At 44.9% G+C, this 27,408-nt stretch overlaps 1 protein-coding gene across 1 annotated transcript; it reads right to left on the bottom strand.

The window, feature by feature from the left end:
- Positions 1-16,218: 16,218 nt before the first annotated feature.
- LOC120109219 (FHA domain-containing protein FHA2-like) lies at positions 16,219-26,548 on the bottom strand. The gene is made up of 3 exons (XM_039122965.3): positions 25,735-26,548; positions 18,356-18,513; positions 16,219-16,547 (listed from the first exon to the last, which is right to left on the bottom strand). The coding sequence occupies exons 1-3, from the start codon at positions 26,450-26,452 to the stop codon at positions 16,338-16,340; spliced, it is 1,086 nt and encodes a 361-aa protein (XP_038978893.2). The 5' UTR covers positions 26,453-26,548; the 3' UTR covers positions 16,219-16,337.
- Between the last annotated feature and the right edge of the window lie 860 nt (positions 26,549-27,408).

The raw sequence follows: 27,408 nt of genomic DNA, 5'->3' as shown, positions 1-27,408 counted from the left end.
TTTTTCAGATTAATTTTTTTCAAATTAAACCCAATTTTTTTTCAAAAAAAAATAGATATAAACCAAGCTAGTTTGGGTTAGGTTCCTGGTTCCACCATTTTTATACACAACCCTGCTTGGAGGCCATCTTAAATTTGGGTGTGGAGGCTATTTTGCCTGGGACTCCACAATCAATGGAAATGTACCCATTGATCTGTGCAGCTACCCAATCCCCTCCCCCATCCCACACACTCTCTCGAGCTCCAAATCCCTGCAAGCGCAATCGAATCCTCCAATTCTCCCTCTCCTTTGAATCCCTTGTTCCATCCCGAGCATTTACAACAAAAAAATCCAAGGTTTGAGCTTAGAGGATCCTAGGATTTAAGGATTTTATTTCCTCAAATTTGCTAGTTTTCTTCTCTCTAGAGGCGCACGAGGGGCAAGAGAGTGTTTCGCGTGACCTAACAATCGAGATGAGAGAGTACTTGATGGACAGTTGTGATCTCATATCTAGAGTTCAAATGATTATTTGTTTTAAATAATTTATGTGAACTAATTATTTGTTAATATATTTATGTGTTTTTTCAATTTTATATTTTTATATAGATTTATCTAAAATTTATGATTATTCCATCATTTAATCTATCTAAGGTAATAATCATAGCAAAAAAAATCAAATAATATTTTAAAAACTTTTATTTTTTGCACCTAATTGAACATAAGTTGGTGGTAGGGTATGTTTAACCTATTAAGGTGTACAATAATATGTGAGTTATCATCTCAAGTTTGGATCCTCTCTGGTTCGGCATTGAACCCGAGAGGATCAGTCGATCAATCATGGCCAAAATTGTGCAGGTCTCATGTGGTACACGAGACAATGTGCCGCACATGCATCAGTGGGCCCTGTACAATCATAACTATCCTACCATACATGGATACCTACGATTGATCAATTGGTCATTCTCTATTCATGCCCTCTTCTGGAGGAAAAATTATCGATTGAATCAAGTCCACCAGCTCAGCAGTGGACTAGTCCAACTAGAAAGCAAAATGCATAAAATGCCCTTCCGACTCCCTTTTCTCTCCTCCTGCTTCTTTATCCGTGTTTGTGCATGTTGCTTTATGGTTGGATTGATTAACTATTGAGCAGGTGGACCTGGTCCAACCAATAATTTCTCCTCCTAGAGAATATTTCTGACCCTCTCCCCCTTCCATTGTAATAAATTTTGAGGAAACAAGAAGCAAAGCTTAAGATGGCCGACCTTTTATGATGGACTTTTATTTGTTTATGGAATATGTTAATGCAAAGTGCATTGAGGTTTTCTATTCCATTTCCACTCCTCTAATCCTTCTCTTATTGATCGGCAGGCTCGACTGTCCATTGTCATGCCAAGGTAAAGTTTGATGGTGCAATGCACAACTTCTCAAAGACTGGGGACTGGTTTTGTTGCTAGAAATTGGACCCGGGGGCTGCCGCGAACCAAAGGGGGAGGAGCTCCGCTGCCGGGACGGTGGATGGCGGTGCGCCGGCTGGTGGTGTCCTCCTGGAGAGTCCTGCAAAAAAGCCGGTGGCCGGGCTTTCCGGCGCCGGCCCTCCGAAGCTTAAGTCAGAGGGGGCTAATATGTGGGGGGAGTAAGGAGAGGAGTGTCTGTTCTTTCTGTGTGTATATTTGTGTCTGTTTTGTGTTGTCCCCTCCCTCTACTTCCTCCGTTCCCTTTTATAGAAGGATATTATGTTACTTGGGAGGTGACAGGGGAATTTGTCCTCTTTTGTGATAATTGGGCACGATTTGGCTCATTAATGGCGTAGTGGAGAATAAGGCGGGATCAGACCGGAATCAGATAGTTGTCACGGTTGATCGGACCCGCTGGAGTGGTTGAACCGCCGGCCGTGGTGGGCCTGGGGTTCGTAGATGGTAAGTGCATTAATTGCTGAGTGAATCGGCGGTCAGGGAGAGCCATACACTTTGATGGTTCAGTGATCCGGAGATCATCTTGAGCCGTGTTCATTTAATGACTGAGTGCATCGGAGGCCTGAGGGGGTTTCATGCATTAATGACAGGTCGTGCCGAGTACCTGCACTAAAAAGGGAGAAATTAACACTACTTGGCATAAGGAGCCTGGCCTGGAACTCCCCTACCATTGGAGCAAGTCTTGATCAACTCTTCTACTAACTAAAGATTCCGAGAGGTAGACATAGAAAGACAATGTTACGATTCTCTTTTTTCTGCCCTAGCTCTTACTCCTCTACTTCAATGAGCTTTCCTAGTTAGAAAAGGATGTTTCTTCACTCTTCTCAAGAGAAAGAGAAAGAATATAAAATCTCGCGCTTTGATGACTTAGAGATAGTGGTAGATTGTAGTGGAGTCGTGTATTTAGCCGTCAGATCCTTTAGAGGGTTAGGCGGAGATTGAGTATTTGGTTAAGGCTCGGGCTCGGCACGGGTGCCGAGCCGAGCTGGTCGCCCAGCGGAGTGTCCTGTGGCAGGGTTACTTCTGGTCGGCGTTCTCTGGTCGGCTCTTTTTAGTCGGGCGCCTTTATTCAGGCTCTTTGGTTGAGTGCCTCGCTGGCCGGCGCTATTTGGTTGAGCGCCTCTGGTCGGCGCTCTTTGGTCGAGCGCCTTGCTGGTCGGCGCTATTTGGTTGAGCGCCTTCGAGGTGGCATGACTTGGGATTTTTCCCCCAACACTACCCTCCGACTTCCAAGTTCCAGCTGGCTACCAGCTTGAGCGCGGGAAGTAGTTTTAGTTGGGTCATTACGGATTTCGAAAATTTTAAATTATCGCGCTTTTCTATTTATCAGGCGCTTCGAGGTGCCTCTAATAGGCGGCGTCTCTTCTTTTCCGAAATGTCCCATTATTGGGACGCCCTCTCCGAAGCGTCCTCATGTCGTGGGCTCATGATGGGGCCGCACGATCCGATGGGGCGCTTCGGTGTTCGAAGCGTCAACCCGAATTAAATGTGGCGCTCCGTCTTTTGAGCCGACACGTGTCGTAATCTAAACGGGATGCAGCGTTTCTCTCGCTGATCCGGGCCGTTGGAGGGGTCTATATAAACTCTCACCCGGCCTCCCGTTCCTTTCTTATTGTCTTCTTCCTCCAACTCTTCTTAGTCCGAAGTTTCTTTTGTCCGGCGTCTCCTACAGGTCCCTTTTCTTCCTAGTCTTTCCCTCTTCCTTCTAATGGGTTCCATTCCTAGTGAAGTTGAGTCCACCATGAGTGTTCTGGAGGTCGAAATGACCGAAGAGTGGTTTTTCCCTCTTCAAGGGTTCCGTTTGGAACCCGCCAGGCGGGGGGATCGGGTGACCGATCCTCCGGTAGGCCGGATTGGAGTGTACTTAGAGTCACTCTGGGCCGGCCTACGATTCCCTCCCCACGGCTTCGTGAACGAGTTGTTGGCGGTGTACTAATTGGTTCCGGCGCAGCTTGCTCCGAATGCCTGGAGGACAGTGATCGGTTTCTTGTCGCTGTGTTTACTGCACAGGATTCCGACCTCTGTCAACGTTTTCCGGCGACTTTTTGTTTTGAAGTCGAATCCGGAAGACGGAGAGTGGCTCTATATCGCCCTTCGGGCGGGTCGGCCACTCTTTCAGGGCGCTCCTTCGTCCATTCATGACTGGAAGAAGAAGTTCTTCTTCCTAGGCTCTGAACGGACATGGGGGTTTGACCTTAGGTGGAGACCGACCCAGCTTAGGTCTATCAACAAACCCCCCCAGCTTTTTCCACGTGAGCAGGGGATCATCGACACCATCCACAGCCTCGGGGACGGTATTTTACTGAGTGGCCTCATAAGTCAGGATGCTCTAGTGAACGTTGGCCTGAGCTCGGCGCGTCCCCATGGTAAGGGTAACAGTAGGGTGTCATTTTTCATTTTATTACTGTTCTAAGTTCTAATCCTGCTCGCCCTTGCAGATATCGCAAAGATGGTGACCAAGAGCGAGGTCCTATACGCCCGGTTTCAGAAGAGGGCGGCCGAGCTCTCGGGAGAACCGACCGAGCCGAGGAAGAAGGCGAAGACCTCGGCGACCGCAGCGGTCGAGGTGGGCGTTCCTCGACCCGCGCGCTCCGAAGCTGGTCGGAGGGAGGGCGCGGATTCCAGGGGCGTGGGCTCAAGGGGAGCTGTGGTGGCGCTCCCGTGCCCGGTGCCATTGTCGCAAATTCCTGGTCGGCAGGAAGCCCCAGTTGCCGACCAGGGGAGAAGCTCCGCGGGTCTGGCGCTCGCGCGCCCCGCTCTAGTTTCGCGGCAGTCAGATCGGCCGCCTGTTCGACCCCAGCCCTCCAATTCCGAGCCGGGGAGCAGCCGGGGAGCTTCGAGGTCGGCTCTGCCTAGGGCAGCCGAAGCTAGCCTTTCGGGCCCGTCGGGCTCACGGGAGCGGATTCCTTACGCTCCCGTCTGGTCGGTTTTTGAGGGCGACTCGGCCCTCGACAATCCTCAAGTAGCACGCGAAGTGTTTCGGGTCGCGCTGCTTCCGGCCGACCAGGCCAAGATACGGTCCATAAACTGCAGCGCCTTCATGGACTCCACTCTTTGCTCTGCCGTTCGGGTAAGTTGGTCTTCCTATTCGTACGGTTATATGCAAGTTTTATTTTTTAGTCTCATCTCTCACATCTCTTTTTTACAGCATTTGCACGAGACGGAGACGCTGATGCACATTGTACAAGACTACCGGAAGCGGGCCCGGAGGCATCAGAGGGGGCACGAGGAGGCCGAGGCGAGGTGCCAGGCGTCCGAGGCCGAGCGCCAGGTGCTCCAAACAAGAGTGGGAGCAGCCGAGGACGAGATTCAAGCTCTGACCGCCGAGCTCGAGGACGAGAAGGGCGCGCATACGTTGGCGAGATCGGAAGTGCGCGCCGCGGAGGCTCGTTTGGCCGAGGCCGAGCTGGCACTGGCCTTCTGCGAGCAAGAGGTGGGGAATGCCCGCCTTAAGACCTTAGAGCTCGAGCGGGAAATAAAAAACCTCGAGCGGAAAGCCGCATACCATGAGGCTCGGGAGCAAGAGGCTCGGGAGCAGGCCCAAGACGCGGTCAAGCTTTTCCGTGAGTCGGATGAGTTCCGTGACCTTCTAGAAGAAGAAGGTGTGAACGGGCTCATCTAGGGCTTCAAGGACTTCCGCAACCAACTGCGGGAGCTCCTTCCAGATTTTGACCTGAACCTGCTCAGACCAGGAGCAGGGGTTGAAAGGTCGGAGGTGGAGGTGGAGGCAGAAACTCCGGAGGCAGAAGCTCCGGAGGCCGAGGCAGAAGCTCCGGAGGCCGACCAGGGAGGTCTGGCCGAGGCGGCCGAGGCTGTCCCCGAGGCCACCGGGACGGCCTCCGAGGCCGTTCCTGGTGCTGCTGAGGCTGCCGAAGAGGAGGCCTTTACCGCAGAGCCGGCTATTCCCGAAGCTGCCGGGCGCGAGCCTTAGTGTAGTTAGTTTTTTTTTTTTTAAGTCGGAATGGCCTCCATACTTGTTAAGGCCGAGCCCGAGTCTTTGTACTTAGCCTACGGGCTTTTTGAAATGAATATACATGTATTTTCCTTAAATTTGCAAATGCCTTTGTCTTTGGTAGACTTTGGTTTCTCTGCTTGGATCCATTTTAGGCTCCAAGGACATGGGCTCCACGGCCCTGACTTCGTCCGTCACAGTTGGACTTGCATTTGGGCTCGAGATGGCGAGCTCAAGTTCGAGTTTAACTCGGAATTCGACCGAGCCCTAAGACTAGCCACTAAAACTTGGAATTTTTTAGTGAATTTTGGGTTCGAGCCTCGAGTTGCCGAGGCGGATCGGATTTGTTCCGACGAAAGGGTTGTTGGACTAAGCTTGCTATTAGACAGTGCATGTTGGAGGGGTGAGGCCGAGCGATGATTGGCCTGACCAGGTGCCTCGACGCCAGTCAGGGGTTCATTCAGGTAATTAATTAACCAAGAATGAAGGTAAATGAAAACGGAAAGACATCAATTAAAAGGGGTACCTGGTACCATGAGCGTCCTTATGCCAAGACCGTGAACTTTGCCTGGGGATGGAAGACGCTCCTCTGCTCGGAGTCCGTTTTTTGAGGACGCCAGCAAGATAGAAGAATCCAAGAATAAATGAGATAATGGAAAGATATTAAATAAATGGGTACCTGGTACCGTGAGCGTTCTTATGCCAAGGCGACTGGAGACGCTCCTCTACTCGGAGTCTGTTTTTTGAGGACGCCGGCAAGATAGAATCCAGTTCGTTGCCAATGACAGTCTTCTCGCCGATCACGAGCAGTCGAGCTCTGTGATTGATGGGGAATGAGCCGAGCTTGTTGGCCGATGGAGAACGAGCCGAGCTCGTTGGTCGATGGAGAATGAGCCGAGCTCATTGGTCGATGGAGAACGAGCCGAGCTCGTTGGCTGGTAAAGGCCGCATCCCGACGTCTCGGGGCATCCCAACGTATCGGGGCATCTCGACGTATCGGAGCATCCCGACGTCTCGGGGCATCCCAACGTATCGGGGCATCTCGACGTATCGGAGCATCCCGACGTCTCGGGGTAGGAGAACGAGCCGTCTCGTCGGTCGATGGAGAACGAGCCGAGCCCGTCGGCCGATGGAGATCGAGCCGAGCCCGTCGGCCGATGGAGAACGAGCCGAGCCCGTCGGCCGATGGAGAACGAGCCGAGCCCGTCGGCCGATGGAGAACGAGCCGAGCCCGTCGGCCGATGGAGAACGAGCCGAGCGCGTCGGCCGATGGAGAACGAGCCGAGCTCGTTGGCCGATGGAGAACGCACCATCCCGAAATATCAAGACATCCCGACCGTGGTCAGGGTAGGAGAATGAGCCTGGCACCATGAGATAGCTAGGAGAATTGGTGAGCTCGAACAAGTGCACAAACCATCACAAGTTATTATAAGATGAAATTTATGGTTGAATAATGGGGGACCCCTTGGGGTTCTACTGGTAGTACACGCGGAGATTCTCAGAACTCCAGCTTCGTGGAATGGGAGTTCCATCTAGAGACTCTAGCTTATAAGTTTCGGGTCGGCGGATGCGCGTGACTCGGTAAGGTCCTTCCCAATTTGGAGCCAGTTTTCCTTGTTCAGTTGGTCGGGAGGCCTCAGCTCTTCTGAGGACAAGGTCCCCCAGTTTGAAGGATTTGACTTTGACCCTGGCGTTGTAGTACTGAGCTGTCTTTTGCTGGTACCTCGCCATGCGAACTCGGGCGGCCTCCCGTGTTTCCTCGATCAGGTCAAGGTTGCTTCTGAGCTGCGAGGAGTTGGAGCTGGCATCGTGATGTTCTACTCTTGGAGAAGGAAGCCCAATCTCCAACGGGATGACAGCTTCCGTCCCATACGTCAGATTGAAGGGAGTCTCGCCGGTGGGGACACAGAATGTGGTCCGGTAAGCCCACAGGACATTATATAGGTCTTCGACCCATTGTCCTTTGGATTTGTCGAGCCTGGCTTTGAGCCCCTGCAAAATAGTACGGTTTGTTACCTCGGTTTCTCCGTTCGTCTGAGGGTGCGCGACCGAGGTGAAGCGATGGTCGATGCCAAGCTCGGAGCAGAATTCTCTAAAATGGAGGTTGTCGAACTGGCGACCGTTGTCAGATATGAGGATGCGGGGGAGCCCGAATCTGCAAATTATGGACTTCCAGACAAAATCCCGCATCTTCTGCTCGGTGATTCGGGCAAGAGGCTCAGCTTCTACCCACTTTGTGAAATAGTCAATGGAGACGACCAAGAATTTTCTTTATCTAGTAGCCAGAGGAAATGGCCCGAGAATGTCAATTTTCCACTGGGCAAAAGGCCAAGAGGAGCTGATAGAAGTCAAGGGAGCCGAAGGTCGGCGTTGGACATTGGCGTTTCTCTGGCATCGGTCGCATCTTCGAACGAAGTCCACAGCATCCTTCTGGAGTGTCGGCCAATAGTATCCTTGGCGCAAAATTTTATGAGCCAATGCTCGTCCTCCCAGATGATTTCCACAAATCCCCTCGTGGACTTCGCGCATGGCATAATCAGCCTCCGTTGGGCGGAGACATCTGAGGAGGGGTTAAGTGAAAGATCTCCGATAAAGCTTTCCCTCATGCAGTAGGTACCAGGTGGCGGAGCGCTTTATTCGGCGAACCTCTCGTTCATCACTGGGGAGGACTTGGTCTTGCAGATAGCTGATGAGCTCGTCCATCCAGCTTGGCTCGAACTCAATACAAAGGGCCTGCTCGGGCTCCTCCGTACTGGGTTTTTGAAGATACTCCAGCGCTGCCGCTTTGGGGAGCTCGCTCATGCGAGAAGACGCCAGCTTTGACAGTTGGTCGGCTCTGAGATTCTCCGACCTGGCAACATGTTGGATGTGAAAAGAGTCCAAGGTCGAGGTGAGATCCCGTACCTTCTGAAGATATTTCTGCATGGTCGGGTCTCTGGCTTCGAAGTCTCCCATGATTTGGTTGACGGCGAGCTGAGAATCACTGAAGGCCTTCAGATCCTTCGCTCCTAGTTCTCTGGCTAGCTTGAGCCCGGCGACGAGCGCTTCGTACTCCGCCATGTTGTTGGAAGCAGGAAACTCGAGGCGTAAGGCTTGCTCAGCGACCACCCCCTCTGGGCTGGTGAGGATGAGACCTGCTCCGTTACCCTCCGAGTTTGAAGAGCCATCGACATGTAAAATCCATGCCAAACTTGGGGTCTGCTCCATTGGTGGCTCAGGCTCGGGCTCGACCTCATCCGGTATGGTGCACTCGACTATGAAGTCGGCGAGTGCTTGTGCTTTGATCGCCGGTCTGGGTCGGTACTCGAGGTCAAATTTCCCGAGCTCGATGGCCCATTTAGTGATCCGGCCCGCGCGGTCTGATCTTTGCAGGATCTGCTTGACTGGCTGGTCGGTCAGCACGGCCATTGTGTGGGCTTGGAAGTAAGGCCGCAGCCTCCGAGCCGAGATGACCAGGGCATAAACAGTCTTCTCTAGCTTGGAGTATCGAGTCTCAGCGTCCCTCAAGACCCGGCTGGTGTAGTACACTGGTTTTTGGAGCTTGCCCTCCTCTCGGACCAGGACCGAGTTTACTGCTACAGGGGAGACAGCTAAATACAGGTAAAGGAGTTCACCCTGTTGAGGCTTTGTGAGCAGGGGAGGAGATGCCAGAAGGTGCTTGAGCTCTTCAAAAGACCGCTGGCACTCGTCCGACCATAAAAAATTCTTTGGCTTCTTAAGAGCCGCAAAGAACGGAAGGCAGCGCTCGGCTGAGCGGGAGATGAATCTTCCGAGAGCCGCGACTCGGCCCGTAAGCCGTTGTACCTCTTTGACTGTCCTTGGAGGCGTCATTTCCTGGAGGGCTCGGATCTTCTCAGGATTGGCCTCGATTCCTCGCTGTGTAATGATAAAGCCGAGGAATTTGCCGGAGGTGACTCCGAATGCATATTTGGCTGGATTGAGCTTCATTTGATACCTTCGGAGTGTGGAGAATGCTTCATCAAGGTCGGCCACATGATCTTGCGCCACCTTGCTTTTCACCAGCATGTCATCAACATAGACCTCCATGTTTCGGCCTATTTGATCTTTGAAGATCCGGCTGACCAGCCTCTGATAAGTTGCCCCGGCATTCTTTAAGCCGAATGACATTACTTTGTAGCAGTAGGTTCCTCCATCGGTGATGAAGGCCGTTTTTTCTTCATCTTTTGGCGCCATGCGGATCTGGTTGTATCCAGAGAAGGCGTCCATGAATGCTAGCAGCTCGTGACCCAAGGTGGAGTCCACGAGCTGGTCGATGCTGGAAAGTGGGAAGCTGTCCTTTGGGCAGGCTTTATTCAGGTCGGTGTAATCCACGCACATGCGCCATTTCCCGCTGGCTTTTTTGACGAGGACCACGTTGGCGAGCCACTCCGGATAGGATATCTCCCGGATGAAACCAGCCTCAAGGAGTTTGTCAACCTCCTTGGCTGCTGCTCGTTGTCGTTCAGGGGCGGCGCCTCGCTTCTTTTGTCGCACTGGCTTGCAGGTTGGCTTTACTTGGAGCCGGTGGACCATGATTTCTGGGTCTATCCCTGGCATATCCGTGGGCGACCATGCGAAGACGTCCATGTTGTCTCGCAAGAAGTTGACGAGGCGATCCCTTTCGCGCTCATTGAGGCCAGAGCCGACCTGCACGGTTAGCTCGAGAAAGTTTTCGTGCAAAGAAACCTGGATTAGTAACTCACCAGGCTCTACCCGCTTTTTCTGAGGGTCGACCCGCGCCTCCAGAACTTTAGTTGAAGGCTGGTCGGTTGCTGGGACAGGCGCCTCAGCTGGTCGTTCCGCCTCGTGGGTCACCATGTAGCATTGCCTTGCTACTGCTTGATCTCCACGAACTTCGCCAACTCCTTGGCTGGCGAGGAATCGCATGAGCAGGTGGCGAGTCGAGACTACCGCTCGGAGGGCGTTGAGACCTGGTCTTCCGAGAATGGCATTGTAGCCCGAGGGCAGGCGTATCACGAGGAAGCTCATCCCCACGGTACTTTCACGGGGGGCGAGCCCGGCTGTGACCAGGAAGTCGATCTCGCCCTCTACTGGGACTGAGTCCCCAGTAAATCCAACTAACGGAGCATTCATCCTCCGTAGTTGCTCTCCTGTCATCCCCATTTTATAGTAGGCATCAAAATACAGAACATTCGCCGAGCTTCCATTATCGATTAAGATGCGTTTTACATCAAATCTATTTATAATCATGAAGATGACCACAGCATCATCGTGGGGAGTTTCGACTCCCTCTAAATCATCATCTGAGAAAGAGATGGCTTCTGAGGCGCGCAGGCGCTTCGAGGAGGTTCCTTTCCCTGAAGCTTCTCCAGCCGAGGCCCCGCCTTGGATGGTGTTGATGATGCCGGCGATGGGCTTGTTGGCATTTGAACCTTCAGGCTGCGCGGCTCCTTCGGCTGGCTTCTTTTCTTCACGCCGGCCCCGCACAAATCGATCGAGCACCCCTCGGCGGATGAGTGCTTCAATCTCGTTTCGGAGCTGATAGCAGTCCTCAGTATCATGGCCGTGCTCCCGGTGGAAACGGCAATACTTCCGGGGATCACGCCGAGCTCTGGAATCTCGTTTTGGAGGTGGGAGCCGGATATAATCCTGACCCTCAATCTCCATAAGGATTTCAGCTCGGGGAGCAGTGAGGGGAGTGTAGTTTTCATACCTCCCTTCGGGTGCACGGGCCCGTGGTGGGAACCTCGGGCGGAGTGGTGACCTCTGCTGAGGCGGTCCCCGTAGTCGGGGTGGACTCTTCAGGCGGGGCGGATTTTTGGCTCGGCGCGGGGACGGGCTTCTGGGCTGGCCGCGCTCCTCGCGGCGTCTCTTCTGTTTCTTGGGGTTCTGCTCGGCCCTACTCCGCCTAACAGCCACGGCTTCCTCAGCCTTGGCGTATTTCCGTGCCCGAACAAGCATCTCGGTGAGGTTCGCAGGGAAATTCTTTTCGATAGACAAGAGGAACCTGTAAAACCGGGCTCCAGTCTTTAGTGCCGACATGGCGATTGACTGGTCAAGCTCCCGGACTTCCCATGTTGCAGCGGTGAACCGGTCCAAATACTCCCTTAGGGATTCTCCCTCCTTTTGTTTGATATCAAGGAGGGAGTCCGATGTCCGCCGCTGGGGCTGGCTGGCAGCAAAATTGCCGGCGAATTGTCTGCCGAGCTGCTCAAAAGAAGAGACAGTACTCGGCTTCAACCCGGTAAACCAGAGCCGGGCAGGTCCTCGGAGTGTTGCTGAAAAAGCTTTGTACATCATGGCCTCCGAGGCTCCTTGTAGGGCCATTAAGACCCGATAACTTTCTAGGTGGTCCAGGGGGTCAGCCTTACCGTTGTAAGGCTCCACCTGGGGCATCTTGAACCGTGACGGGACCGGTTCGTCTTCAATCTCTGGGGAGAAGGGGGACTTCGTGGTGAACTCAAAGTCACCATCACGTCCCGATTTTCTTCCGTGGAGTGCCTGGATCTAGCGCTCCAACTTCTCAACCTTCTTGTCGAGTTCATCATTCTGGGGGATCGCGGCAGTGGTTCGTTCCGGTGCAAGTTGCCCTGGAACCGACTCAGCCTCCGAAGGTTGTGGCCAGCCACCAGAGCCTCTGACTGGGTGTTCTCTCCAGAGGGAGGCCTGGACTTGGGAGTCCTGACCTCGAAGGGGAAGCCCGCTTGTAGGGGGCTCCGGCTGAACTGGAGCCGGAGGAAGCGGTGCCGTCGGGATGCCCCTGGGTTGCAGGCCTTGGACAGCGGTAGCCAAGGCCTGCACCTGTTGCACCAGGGCATCAAACTGCTCCGGCCGAACTTGAGGGGTTGACTCGGCCGGAGGGGGTGAGTTTTGGACAGAGTGTCCAGGACTAGGTGGAGGACGTCGAGAGGCATTGGAAGCCCCCTTACTCCTGAGTTTCATGGCAGCAACTCGGGCCCTTCCTCTAGCGCCAACTGTTGCTGGAAATTGGACCCGGGGGCTGCCGCGAACCAAAGGGGGAGGAGCTCCGCTGCCGGAACGGTGGATGGCGGTGCGCCGGCTGGTGGTGTCCTACTGGAGAGTCCTGCAAAAAAGCCGGTGGCCGGGCTTTCCGACGCCGGCCCTCCGAAGCTTAAGTCAGAGGGGGCTAATATTTGTGTCTGTTTTGTGTTGTCCCCTCCCTCTTCTTCCTCCGTTCCCTTTTATAGAAGGATATTATGTTACCTGGGAGGTGACAGGGGAATTTGTCCTCTTTTGTGATAATTGGGCACGATTTGGCTCATTAATGGCGTAGTGGAGAATAAGGCGGGATCAGACCGGAATCAGAGAGTTGTCACGGTTGATCGGACCCGCTGGAGTGGTTGAACCGCCGGCCGTGGTGGGCCTGGGGTTCGTAGATGGTAAGTGCATTAATTGCTGAGTGAACCGGCGGTCAGGGAGAGCCATACACTTTGATGGTTTAGTGATCCGGAGATCATCTTGAGCCGTGTTCATTTAATGACTGAGTGCATCGGAGGCCTGAGGGGGTTTCATGCATTAATGACAGGTCGTGCCGAGTACCTGCGGAAATCTCGCGCTTTGATGACTTAGAGATAGTGGTAGATTGTAGTGGAGTCGTGTATTTAGCCGTCAGATCCTTTAGAGGGTTAGGCAGAGATTGAGTATTTGGTTAAGGCTCGGGCTCGGCACGGGTGCCGAGCCGAGCTGGTCGCCCAGCGGAGTGTCCTGTGGCGGGGTTACTTCTGGTCGGCGTTCTCTGGTCGGCTCTTTTTAGTCGGGCGCCTTTATTCAGGCTCTTTGGTTGAGTGCCTCGCTGGCCGGCGCTATTTGGTTGAGCGCCTCTGGTCGGCGCTCTTTGGTCGAACGCCTTGCTGGTCGGCGCTATTTGGTTGAGCGCCTTCGAGGTGGCATGACTTGGGGTTTTTCCCCCAACAGGTTTCATTATTGAAGACCGCACCAATTGGGTTATGTTTGCTGGTATTTGCTGGTAGTCGATGAGAAGGATTCACAAATAGAGCTGTCCAACGATCTCAACATCTTAAGATTGGCTGAAGAAAAGCTCAAGTCAAACTCTGTTTTGAAGCTATACAAATCAAACTTGAACCAATAAAGCAGAGTTGAAATTAATCTCAAGCTGAGGCAAAACTTAGATTATAAATTATAATTTAATTATATAAAATATAAATAATGGATCATTGTATTAAAGCTCTAATTAGTTTTTTTTTTTCTTTCAATGCTAATTCATACTTGAACCAAGCTTGACTCAAATTCAAATTGATTTCAGTTTGATTCCGGATTAATAAGAACTCATCTTGAGCTACATTCGAAATTAAGCTTGAATTGAGCTGGAATAATGCTAAACAAATCAAGCATCATTTAGAGAAGCATGGTTGATTAGACTCAAGCTCGTTCAAGCTTGGCTTACAGACTGCAATGGCTTGGATCGATATTCATCCCTGAGGTGAGAATAAAATTTAGCATCCTCTGCTAAGAGATATCTAATTCGTTGTGGATGGCATCACCTCATTTTGTAACTCGCATGTTGGTAATTAGCTGCAACATGGATGCCATGATTGGCTTAATTCCTATTCCTTTAGATGCATGCAAGTATTTGTAATGGTGAACTTAATGGATGTAATTTCTGTACCGTAGATAATGGTGTTTCAACCTCTTTGAATATCAACCAAAAGAAAAAAAAGATAAAAAGAAAGAAAAGAAAAGAAACAAAACGTTCAGAGTCTTTAATTTTCAACATAGGTTTCAATAGGAAAGGAAAACCATGGTTCGCTAGGGTCGTCGGATATCTGTCATCCATTGAATATTTACAGCTGAAACCAGTTGAAACTAAACTGAATATCCATGGAAAACTACTCGCAGCAACTTGGCTTTGTTTTTTCAAATTGGATTTTTTTTTTTGGCTGGAGAGCTTCTTATACAATTTTTCTGAGTCGATTAAGCCATCACGGGTTTGAGTGAGTTGGGAGAAACTATGGAATCTTAATTTATTTTTGAATTATTTGTTTCGAAAAGCTTTCTTTGTCATATTAAAATTTGTGTTAATTATGCTATTGAACAATTCACCATAACAGGTTGGGCATTTCAATAGAAGTGAATATTAACATTTAATTAAGATTTACTTCTTAATTCATTCTACGTGTCTACTTTCGTATTTACTAATTTTGTAAGTTAGTATCCATTTTAAGATTGCTGGATATCTAAGTCTTGTAGTCTTTCTGCTTTCCTGTTTTAAGTATTCATAGAAATGGGAACACATTGCTACTTGAAATGAGCATTCTAATTCTTTCTTCTTTACATGGTCGTGGTTGTGTTTTAGCTTGCACATCAAAATACCCAAACCCAGAAGTTGAAAAAATTTAGTCAACATTATGGATTGGATCAGCTTGGTCATTCAGACCAGATTTAAGCTAAAGAGAATAGTTAAAACAAGATGTTCAAATATAATGGCCGTGCATTTTCTCAAGAAAAAAAAATGCAATAGCCATGTGACACATGGAGCAATATTAACACCTTTATATCTGAAATTGATATAGAAGTGAATAAGGCAGGAACTACTGCAATCAACTAAACACCATCATAGTATCGAACAAGTATTTTTTGAAAAAAAATTCCAAACTTGGTCTCTCCAAATTCATATTAAAATTTTTGGCCTATAAAACGATAATGATACTAATTTAGCATATCCCGATAAATGTAGCTCAAACATAGTACCAATCTTATTTTATCGGGCAACATTAGCTTGCGATGATGATCAAAATGCAAAACTATAGTCCAGCTTAACTTGCAGGCGAATCATCTAAAGTCCTTTGATTCTCTTAGCTCATAATATGCAGTGAAAATATTTTTTAAGAAAATTACTATCCTTTTTTTGGATCCTAAAAGATTTATGTAAGCTTTAATGGGGTCCTAGAATATTGAGACTAGGTTTAGGAAAAATGAAAACGATTCCTGTGTCATTTAGGTTTCTTGCCGGTTGGACTAATATTTTAAGGGTACATCAAGCTGGCGTCTATTTCATGGTTTAGGTGGTTCCTCTCTCTTAGGGTACATCAAGCTGGCGTCTATTTCATGGTTTAGGTGGTTCCTCTCTCTTTGTTCTAAAGCGATTGATATTGTCCAGAAAGAAAAAACTATAGTCCCACTCATCTACATCACTCATTTCTTCTCTTCATCTACTCAGTTACCTTCCACTTACGCCACCACTCCATCTACCCCTTGCATCTTCCTTTTGTTCTATTGTTGCATTTTTTTTCAACCTCCTGCCTTGAATGCATGCAACTGAACAAGAGCTAACATCAAAATAAAAAGCATAAATTTTGTGATTGATGGTGATATTAGTGCCCTCAAAAAATACATGAATAAGTATGAGGATTCTAAACATGTTTTAAAGAAACATCCATGTCCTCCTTACTTCATGTCCAGAAATTATTCTTTGTCAAGTCAAATATAGTATTGAAGTATCTGTGTATTGCAAAAAAAATTGCTAGATAATACTGAGTATGTTTCAACAGAAAATATGCCAATCAAGCACTGAAAAAGATGTACATTTCATATAAAAAATATGTGAATTCAGTATAAAAACTTGTGTTCAGTATATAAAATATGTGCTTAACTGGATAGAGTTATTAACTGAGTCCTGCAACAAAATGTAAGAGAATTTCAAAACCAAATCATTCCGGTAAAATAAATAAATATGTTGCCTAAGAATGCAAAAGGAAAACTAAAAGACATTTGTCAAAATCTCCTTTTTCCTTCGATAAAGGCCTGAGTATGCTTGAGCGTACATCCATGTGTGTTCGAGAGAGAGGGGGGGAGAGAATAAACGATCAGAGAGACTGATACAACATGGTGGATCCATCTGATGTTCTATATTTATAAACAAAAGGTGCAATACATATCATAGAGCACTGATACAACAAGTTGCTGTTTTGATAACTCATACAATCATGCGATGCTTATGAGAGCAAGGAAACCAACGAGACAAACTCCGAGGTCACTCTCCCTTTCGACCTCGTGTTGATCACAAAATGCTCCGGGTATTTCCTAAGCAGCGTCAGCAGGCCAAACCATGGCCTGCCTTTGGTTTCATTTGGTGGCCAGTCCTCAGATGTCAGATATCTTCTAACCCTACTGTGGTGCCATATGTTGCCATACTGCTCAACAAGCTGGTTCAGGTCACAAGAAAACCATCAGCTCTATTATACGGAGAATTGAGAGAATACATACTGAAACGATAAACTAATAATAAAGCAAATGTTGAATTAGCTGTAGGCCATGGAATACTGAGATGCGGCAGCAGCAATTGGCAAGGAAATATAACAAAACTGTCTGCCATGGATGGATAATTGATGCATCATACAAAAAAATTCTTGCATCAAGCAGCTAGAAAAGAAAACAAAGTCACTTAAAACTAAGCTATAATGTCATTAGAAAAATAAGGGGAAAATATAGTAATGCAGCCTCCTTATGGAAATTGATGTACATAATAGTTACTAGGCAGATTTGATATCACCCATCAATTCGAATTAGCAAAAGCAACGTCTCCTTGAATTATATGGATTCCAAACATTCATGATTTGTATGTGAATGAGACGAAATACTTATCCCTCGGTCTATTAGAAAACTCTCTCTCCAAGGATTGTGAAAGACATTCTACTAAAAATATTCTTGTTATTGCTTCGAGTCATATTCCCCAAAAAGTGGATCCTGCTCTAATAGCTCCGAATAAATTAAATACATGCAACGATGGCTTCTTATTCCACAACATTATTCCCCATATTCCCCCAAAGATACAAAGACTTCCTATTCCACAACAACGAAAGCCCTTTTCATTCTTTCGTATACTAGGGGATTTCACTAAAAATCAAGCCTAATTCAGCATTATACCAGATGAACAACAATAAGTCTGCAAAATGCTATCATTATAATGCCAACACACACATACCATCTCTATATGATGTATGTTGCATGCTCAAAACACATGATCACCTGTGCCGAGGAAGCTGCTATGAACACAAGATCACCTCCAACCAAGTAAAGTCCTGGCAAGCCAAAGAATGCAAGACTCACAATAATTCACCTTTTTAATCTTCTGTGCCACATCACAGCACCATCAACCTTAATCCCTTTCACAATGGACAACAGCACCACAATTGCAACACCTATCCAATTCTGAGGCCACACAATCCACCCAGCCACTTAATACATACTGACCTATCTTTTTACTTGCACATGGATCAGAGACACCCAATACTTGCCAAAATAAACTATTGACGACACAGTTTATGATATAGAAATCACAGAAACAAATGTTTGAAACATATGCACATCTTATACATAATATGAGCCTGCTGAGAGTGACACAAAGATATATATTATTAGATATGCAATTGTGTCCACTTGGACAAATGTTTCCGTCACGAGGATTATGTTAGATGCATCAACCACTCTGAGATATACATATAAGAAGACCTCAATAGCTCAAAGGCAACAATTGAATTGCCATACAAGATTTAACCAATGGTAAATGCTAACCAAATCAGAATTTGCTCCCCAGCCAAAAAGAAGAAGAATTGGTCCTATCAACTGCTATATCCAGCATAAGTAAGCTAACAATACAATTTGAAAATGCGATGCAGAGTTGGTCTTGTTTGAATTCTGGTTGAAATTCCTAGTAAGATTTGGATTTGGGGTTTGAAAGCACAACTTACTGGAAAAATATAAATTCTAGCCTTGGCAACTTTAATAAAAACTAAACAACCAATTATATGAAAGAAATTGGATAGCAAACTGCTTCAGAATATCAAATGCATAAAAAATGCATGGATAACACAGCACTTTTCTATGTTTCCATGTATTTGCATCCAGCATTGCACAATATGCATTATTTGATGGAAGATACAGTAACAGACTAGATGAGCCTAGTCTGCTTTAAACTCATGGTAGTATATAGCAGCCATCAGTCATAACTAACCTCCGCATGAAGTTTTACCATAGGCATCCACTCTCCAGGGCCACAAAGATCAGACAGTACTGTGGCTACAGATGAAACAACATCCTTCTCTTCTAATTGCAAGAGTTGATGATTATCTGCTTCCCTGTCAGCCCTTGATCTTGTCTCCGACTTTTTATCTGCAAAAGAGGGAAGTAAAATCATGTCACCCTAAGCAAACTCCTAGCCATAAATTCTAATCTCATTATATACCAGGCTGTGATATATTGAAACATCTATAGATTAGAACAGTGCTTCCAGTTCATTCATCTGCAAGAAATAATGCATATCTAGTTATCTTATTAACTAGAATTTGTGCATGGCCTTGGTTTACAATTAACTTAGAGTGATATATAGTTTTATTACAAAAATTATGCATCCGTCACTCTACATTCAAAACTGTTGGGAACTTTAGAAGTTGTTTCTTGGTCACATGAGCTTAAACAGCACAACAACATAGGCCTCTCTACCTGTGAATTAGCCTTCCAAGTTTCATGTTAAGCACCTCTCTATCTGGACCAATATTTTGATGCCAATTCCAAAGGGTTGACATTAGGTAGAGACAGTTGTAAAACATATTCAATTTATGATAATGACTTGCCTCACAGGACCAGCCCCAAACAGATAAAGCTTGTTGGTTAAGGTCAACATAGATAGCTTATCACTCTTTGTTTGATAGGTTGGAGCAAATATAGAAGATAAAATTACAAATTACTAGCAAACAACAACATTTTTGAAGATATGATGGTGCATCAAAGATGCAGCAAAATGTTTACCGAGGAAGAATTTCAATTTACTTAAGAGAGAGAATATCTGTTTAAAGTTTCCAAATGATTCAACAAAGTTATAGCTACATTCCTAGTACACCATTTTGAGTGCTACTTATCGAGCGAGTGCAGTGTCCCAAGCATGAGCTTCTTTTTCAGAGAAGAATGCCACAAGGTGACCAAACATTGAGCCCTAATAACTGCAGACAGCAACAACTTCAGAGACACATGGTAAGATGTTTCTTCTGTTAATAACAAGCATCTTGGCAACATTAATATTGTTGTTGACTTGTTGTGCTAACAGATAAATGGCACAAGCATCTAATTACAGCATGAAGGGCCTAATGGAAATTGAGCTGCAAAATTTGAGTTTTCAAAACCAGCATGGCAATGACCAATATGTTAGCTTCAGAAAGGGAACCTAATGGTCAATATAATAAATGAAAACACTAAAGGTTCAATGATGTGGTTACATAATTTCATTTATAAAGTTATTCAGTAAAACCCTACTCTATCCAATACTAGCAATCAGAATGGAAATGATACATCTAGAAAGATCCAGTTGGAACAAATTATTGATGTGATAAAGAGAATCATCTGATAAATGCTAAGGGCAAAGAACAAAGCGCATCTGAGCAAAGAATAAAAAATTCTATTGCTTTAACAACTACTCAGGGTGGGATTAGAGCTGAGTTTTCTTCTGTTTCGAGGGATTAACAGTCAATGTTTCAGATTGGAAGCAAACAGTAAGCTATAAATATTTTGAACCTAATACTTAAATTGCAGGGATCACCTACTTGATTATTAGGATGCAAACTGACCTGATGAAAAAAAATTGGCTATGCCAAACAAGTGATAAGAAAAGGTGATGCAAACCCCAGTTATGTTGTTTTAGAATTACAAAAGGCAAAATTCAATCTAACATGGATCTCCAAGTCAAGATATGACAGAAACTGAATATAAATCTCAAACTGTGAATTGTATAATACACCAGTATTGTGCACATGCGGTGCATTTGATTTATTTAAGAGTCAGGATCATTTGAAGGATTGCTATGCTTCCATCCATCATGATTATTTAAAGCAATCTGATAAAAATACTTGCTATTTAAATTTTTATACTTCTTTCTTTTCTTTTGTTTTCTTTTTTTCCTTCAAGACAGAGAAAGGAAGGGCAACCCACACCCACACTTTAATTATCCAAGTACAAATTTTCAGGGATGTGCCACCCAAGAAACAAAAACCAGATCCTCTGGGTGCTAAGCAAAGTGGTGCGACCACTAGGGCAAGACCTAGTTCACTTCTTCCTGGTATTTATTAGATAGGAAATATGAATGATTTGCTTAATAAAAGAAGAGAGTATTTATTTAACGAAACTAACACATGGAAGAGTAAGATGTGAAGCCATCGGGAGATTTATGAAAGCTGCGACTTCCTAGAGACATTGACTGTTCCCATCCTCAAATAATAAAAAAAGAAGAAAAGAAAGTCTTGGAAGCCTTCCTTGTGGCTGGATTCTAAGGCTTACGCATTATATATAATAGGTAACCTAAACAATCAAGAACGACATACATATGCATGTATGTTTTATGTATTTATGCATGTGAAGAAAAAGAGCATGCAAACACATATGCACACATAGAGAGAGATGTTTACGTGCACAATATAAAATTATCCTTGAGACATCTTCCTTTAAAACACTGATGTAGTCATAACTTACCATAGAAGTTGTAGTTAGAGAATGGATATTTCTAAAATTCTTCCAAGAAAAGAAAGGAAAACAAATAAAAGAGGACGTCTAGCCACAGTTCTCAATAAAGCAAGGGAGAAATAGGAAATTGCTTTGGTAGCTGAAGATACTTTGTCTGGTTGGATTCTTCAATTGGCAGGCTCAATGTGGTTGCAAGTAAAGGATGAAAAAGAAATTTAATGGCAAGAAAAGAAAAAAGGAAAGAAGTATGAAAAGAAAGAATACTAGAATCCTATCTTGTTTGGTTAAATGAAGCATTGTAAATAAAGTGGATAGGAAATGAGTTAGTTATCCTAATCCACTTGCCTTTTATTACTCTCACAAGATCACTACCTAAAACAGAGTAAGAATCTCAGGCCTTTGGCCCTCTATTTTTCCTTTTTCTTCCCTCCCTGAATTGCCTTTCATTCACAAAACATCAAAAAGAAAATTTTTCCTCCTAACTTCTTTGCTCTTCATCAACAACTGCAAAAAACCGAAGATAGGGGCATTCTATTTCCCTCAAGACAAATCATTCAATATCCTTTCCTTGTTAATCTAAAATTGAGGGTCCCCACTTAAGCAGTTGATGATACCTACACCCTTCTCGTTGAGAAACAATTGCCGCAACTTATGATAAATATATTGTACAAGTAAATTATGATTTAATTTTTTGATCAAAATAACTCCAGATGTATACTAACCAGCTTCAAATTCCTATTCCTCTAGCAAAACCAAACAATGTTATACCACTATTGCACGAATAACAAAGGATTGTACTTTGAGTTCCTACTAAAGTAACTATATAAAAAGGAGAATGAGGAGAAAATGACTCATCATGTAGCGCTTTAACTTTTTTTTGCCAATAGAAAGGGCCAATAGGGAATAGGCTATAGAATATGTGGCAGGCTTCCCCCAAACATTGTCAACTTTCCAAATTTTGAAGGCAAGATTCGGTCCCAAGTCATTTGGTACAACCACCAAAGATTTTAACAACTTGGTAAGCTAGCACCTTCATGTAAAAAGTTAACACCTTTTTTGTCCTCCTTTGGACAACACCATGTAAGATTTCACTCCGAACACATGGGACGTGTAAAAGAACAACCTTTGCTAATGTTTAGATGTATTTTCCTAAAATTATGAGTACAAAGTAGGGATGTTTCTACTCAGAGTCATTAGGGCCATCGTTGCCTGTATCGGCCCCGATTGGGCGTATCGACCCAATTCGATGGGGAACCAAGATGGTTCACCACGTCAGTTCAGTAAATAGGCTGAACCGGCTCTAACCTCGATTAAACCGACTCTACTCCCATCCTGGTGCTCAAAGCACAACCCACTTGATGCTTGCCCTCCCCCTCTCTCTCGCTTGCTCTGCCCGCAATTTCCCTCCCCCGAAGACGACAATGAGCGCTTTCGAGCCCTCTCCCTCAGCCTCTCTTTCACCCTATCTCTCTCCCTCTCGCTCCCTCTCCTTCTCCCTTCCCCCTCCCTCTCCTGGTCTCCCTGTTTCGGTATGCCCCAGAACAGGATGGTACAAACCTGTTATATAATATGAGATTTCAGATTGTATAAGAGACCGGATTTCATTGTTGTAGATTCTAACAATCTTCTCTTCTACTAAACTTTCTACTTACACTTTCTTTCCTAATCTAATATCATTGTTTTCCTTCTTGTTTTATTTGTTTATGCTCTCATCACCTCCCATTTCATCAAGGTTTCCTAATAAGAATAGTATGAACTCTTCCAAAAAACAGCAAAGCAAAAAGGAAGACAATAAAGAGGAAGAAATCAGGGACAATCAGATTGTGTGTGAGAGAGACAGGTGGATGTTTTTGACTCCTACTGGGGCCCCTAGTTTTTGTATATGCATGTACATGTTTTTTTGCATGTTTCCATATTCATGTAGCCACATGGCATTGGTGCCAAATGTCCAGGTGCCCAAAAATTTGCAACACCTTGACTCCTAGAAAACATGATATGTGGTACATGTGCTGAGTGTCTGAGTATCCAAAAGTTTGTGACACCTCAACTTCTAGAAACCTGCCATGTGGTATAGGTGCTAAGTATCCTAGTATCCAAAGTTAGCGACATCTTAACTTCTAGAAAACTTGACATGTGGTAAAGGCCACAAGTTTTCTGATATGTAAAAGTTTGCAGCACCTCAAACTTTAGAAGAACTGAGATGTAGACCTTAAAACAGATAGGATGCACATAGGATAATAGTAATTCTATACCCCTATTGGCTTACATTTGATGGATAGGAATATGAAGACAGATTTTAGTTGGAAGTTAAAATCTGAATCCATACTTGTTTGTAATTGAAAAGATATCGATACAACTCAGATATAAGAGATATAAATTTTAGTTTGAAACAAATTTGCTTACAGAATTAATTTAGTGAATAATACGTATATTATAATTATTCATTTCAATGAGTATATGCAAACTTCATGAGAACATAATTGCCCTTAATGAAATGGCCATCTTAGTCGATTATAATAATTGTACATTAACGCATCTTGGCGGAAAATTTTCACTGTTAATTTTCACTGTGCCCGTGAATAAAGAAATTTGAAGACATAATGCCATCATTTGCCAAATTCACTTTGGGTTTATTAGCAATATGAGTCTAAGAAGTATGCCATATGCACATATTTGGATACTCATGTATATGTTTGTATCTGCAAATGCTTTTATTTGGAAGATACAAAAATGGATAGACAAAATAGTAGGATGCTGCAACTTGCTCCCATGTCCTGATATATTAGATATCTAAATAGATTGAAATGTACATTACCCGCTCCATTATCACTCCCTACTTCCACATCATTCAACCATAATTATGCATCTGTATATCTTAAAAGTATGGTAGGACAGTTTACGAATTTTATATTCAATAGTTGTGTTTCATATAATGTTAAATTAAAGTTAAATAAGAAAAGTGGTGTTACTATACTAGCTTTGTGTTTATTCTGTAAATCATTTCAGCTTGCTACTTGAAATTAATGAAAGTAAAAGTGTTGTAAGTGTCTGCTCCTCTGTCAACAGCAGAATACAATTATCTAATACATGGTAACACTTTGCAATAAGATAAGAAAACTTTTCTTTTTTATTAGGCTTTTAGTACTTGCTATATTAGACAGTTGAGATAGTTGTCTCGGATGTTGATGAATCACCAACTAAATAACTGTTTTAGAAATAACATGACTACCTCCCACACAGCAAATATACCACACCTTATCAACATAAATGCGATAATAGTATTAGCAATAACAATAAGAATCAAATAAATCTTAAAAAGGAGGAATTAATGAAGAATCATCTCCACTTCCTAATGAACATGTTCTTCGGCAGACTCATGAAAATCCACCAATTATTATCACTAGTCCTATTATTAAAAAAACGTGAAATCTTCAAGACTAAAGTGGAAATTCAAAGACCACCATAAGTTGAAGAAATCTCAAGACCTATAAACATATTCTAAAGTGTGAAACATTACATGACCAAACTGCTAAAGGAAACATATAGATGCAACTTCAATTCACTCTAAGAAACAAATCAAATAGGTGCTAGAAATGTGAGAAGCAAAGGAACTGTTTTGAAGGTGATACACAGGTTTTATAGATAAACATCACAAAGAATAGTTTCAAATCCATCGGCATATGATACGTGAAAGCATAGTTAATTTAAAGGCCACAGCACCTAATTCACATAAAAAATTCTCATACAGTAAATGAGCTTACATTATATGCATATAGATCAAATAACCATCTAAAACCCCTATATCCCTCAGAAATAAATAAGACTACAATCATAAGTATTTAAACAATGATTTTTGTCTCACAAGCTCCTAAATAGAAAAGCATTGCCTACTTTGAGCAAACCCAAGTAGTATACATGTGCAAATCAGAGATCCTGATTCAATTTTGGATGCTTAAATCACCTCCAGGAGAATACTTGACATAGCCCACTTAAATGGTAGATACTATCATTAAACCATAGTTTTCAATATTGGTTGGGTGACCTCCTGCATATATAGGTAGATTCTAAAATATTTACTTTGAACAATGAGGAAAAAACCATGCTAGACCACTGATTTGGACAAACAAATCATTTTTTTTTTACTAACATGAAAGACTAAATATACCTATGAATGGCTGCGCGCCTTATTCATGCTACAACACTCCTAGGACTTGAGAACTTGATTAAAATAGTGCATTTCAAAACTCCAAGACTTTCCTGACGGTCTGTTTCATTAAGATACACCAAAATCATACATAAAAATTCAGAAGCAGGTGCCTGAATTGTAATCGAGGCCCTTAAAAAATTGAGCCACAATAAATGAACAAAATAACTTTTTTTTCTGAGGATTGAGCCCTAGACTCAACACAAGCATTTTGAGACAGATTGTATAATTCACCATTATTAAAATCCTAGCCTGACTCCCAATTTGAATTGAGCATGAGAGAGATCAATCCATTTTGCATTGATGATAGCTTCTTCATTTCTCCGGAATTCAATTTCACCCATTCAACCAAGAACAACCACTCACAAATCCCTAATCTTATAAATGCACTTTTCTGCCTTCAACATCAGCAAACATTTCTTAATCTGTTTGCGATACCAATCCGGAGGCACACAACATGTTACCCAAACTCCAATTAAAAATATGGCAAGTATTGTCTACAATTCAATGCAGTCAAAAAGGCAAAAAAAAAAAAATCTTTTCTCCCCTAAGATTTTAAGCAAACTCCAACACATATAATTACCACTCACCATGCAACAAGAGCAACGACAGAGGCAGAAAGTTTTCAAGAAATCCAGGAAAGGATGGGGAGAACTGAATGATTGCAGTTCCAATCTTACCGAATTGTCCCGAAGAAGGTCCCGCCTTCCCGGGAAGCGCAGCTCCGGAGGCACCTACTCCATATCCCGCAAACCCCTCCACATCTCCAGATGATCCCCTCCTCCTAATCTTCTTCCCCGCAATGCCGACGTGTCCCACGCCATCATCCAGCCCATCCTCCTCCCCCTCCTCTTCCCGATCGTCGTCGTCGTCGTCGTAGGAGCCGTCGCGGAACTCAGACGGGCGGGGGCGGCCCTTGCGGGAGAAGTGCGGCGGCACGGCAGCGGCACTGGGAGGATGGAGAAGGGGCAGCGGCGGCGCGTGGCGGGCGGCAGCGGCGGAGGCGAAGATGGAGCGGGTGGGGAGGAGGAAGTAGAAGCGCTTGTCGCCGATCTGGAGGAGGTCCTGGGAGTCGAGCTTGACGGGGGGGTTGCCGGGGAGGTGGAGGACGCCCTCGACGAGGCAGCCATTCTTGCCGATGACGTCGAGGGCGAAGCGGCGACGCTGGAAGTCGTAGAAGATGCGGGCGTGGTGCCGGGAGATGTTCATACCGCCGCCGAGGCTCGAGAGGTCGACGTCCACCGCCGACTTCTTGCTGTTGCGGCCCAGCATGATCGAGTAGGTCTGCATGTAGTACTCGAAGTCCTCCCCCTGGAGCTTCGCGAACCCGGCCTCCACCTCCCCGGCCCCCGCCGCCGCCGCGGGGGCAGCGCAGCCTCCGCCTCCGACCATCGCCATGGCCAACGGAGAGAGAAGAACCCTAGGATCCGGATTTTGGCGAGCTCTGGTGCCACCTTCTTGCTGTTACCAAATTGACCTCTGCTTTTTTCCATTTGTTTGCTCGGTGGTTTAACGCACCTCCCCTTTTTTTAATACAAAAATCAAACAAAATTATTAGTCATTATCAATCTTTCTCTTAAGTCAAAATTATTAGGTTAGATTTGAAGGGGGAAAGAACGGAGAGAACTGTCCTCTCTTCTCCAAAGTATGAAAAAATACAACCAGACACTAAAAAAATTATTTGTCTTCTGCCCAAATCCAAATATCCTAGTTTGTTTTTGATCCTCCTCGGCAATCATTTCTTTTTTTATTGTTTTATAAACTTTTCCTCCAATCGCATCTACGTTGATCAAATAAACATTTAAAAATCAATAAGAATATGTTGTTTCATTTCAGCAGAGTAAGAACTTGTTTATTTAATGGTATTTGCTCTCGAGAGTTTCACGGAGTATCCAAACACATGAGAAGTCAATGTACCAAAAAAAAACCCAAAAACATATGAGAAGTCAAAGTACTTATGCAAATTGGTATTAAATTTAATGCTGTTAATGTTGTTAAAGCTCCCGTATCCTAAGAACCAAGAAGTGGGTGATGGGGATGCATGTACCTTTGTAGCTACACAACTTGAATGCATTCTCTATAGACAATGCATCTAAGCTAATACTCTGCTACTTATTTTCTCTTCAACATCTCTTTCTGTAGAGCAGTTTTTCAATATCTTAAACATGTATGGAGTTCTTTTCTCTCTCTCTCTCTCTCTCTCTTTTTCCTTTTTTTTTTTTGAGCCAAATGTCTCATATTACATGAGAATAAAGATATCCATGAGCATTGGAGTAAAAATTTCCTTGAGATCCTCAGGAATAGTGAAGAAAAATGTCAAAGAAAGCTTCTAATGTAATTCACCATTTGAGTTG

This window comes from Phoenix dactylifera, chromosome 12 (genome assembly GCF_051530095.1).
Source record: "Phoenix dactylifera cultivar Ajwa chromosome 12, Ajwa_hap1_PhDact_Kaust_v1.1, whole genome shotgun sequence".
NCBI lineage: Eukaryota > Viridiplantae > Streptophyta > Magnoliopsida > Arecales > Arecaceae > Phoenix > Phoenix dactylifera.
The sequence above is the reverse complement of the archived record's forward strand: the minus strand, read 5'-3'. Positions and strand labels throughout refer to the sequence as shown.

Excerpts from the sequence above, each read along its gene's own strand:
- LOC120109219 (XM_039122965.3), bottom strand. The coding sequence starts at position 26,452 with ATGGCGATGGTCGGAGGCGGAGGCTGCGCTGCCCCCGCGGCGGCGGCG. Across the intron at positions 18,514-25,734 it reads ACCTTCTTCGGGACAATTCG|ATAAAAAGTCGGAGACAAGA; the intron begins GTAAGATTGGAA and ends CCTCTTTTGCAG. Across the intron at positions 16,548-18,355 it reads TGGTAAAACTTCATGCGGAG|CTTGTTGAGCAGTATGGCAA; the intron begins GTTAGTTATGAC and ends GACCTGAACCAG.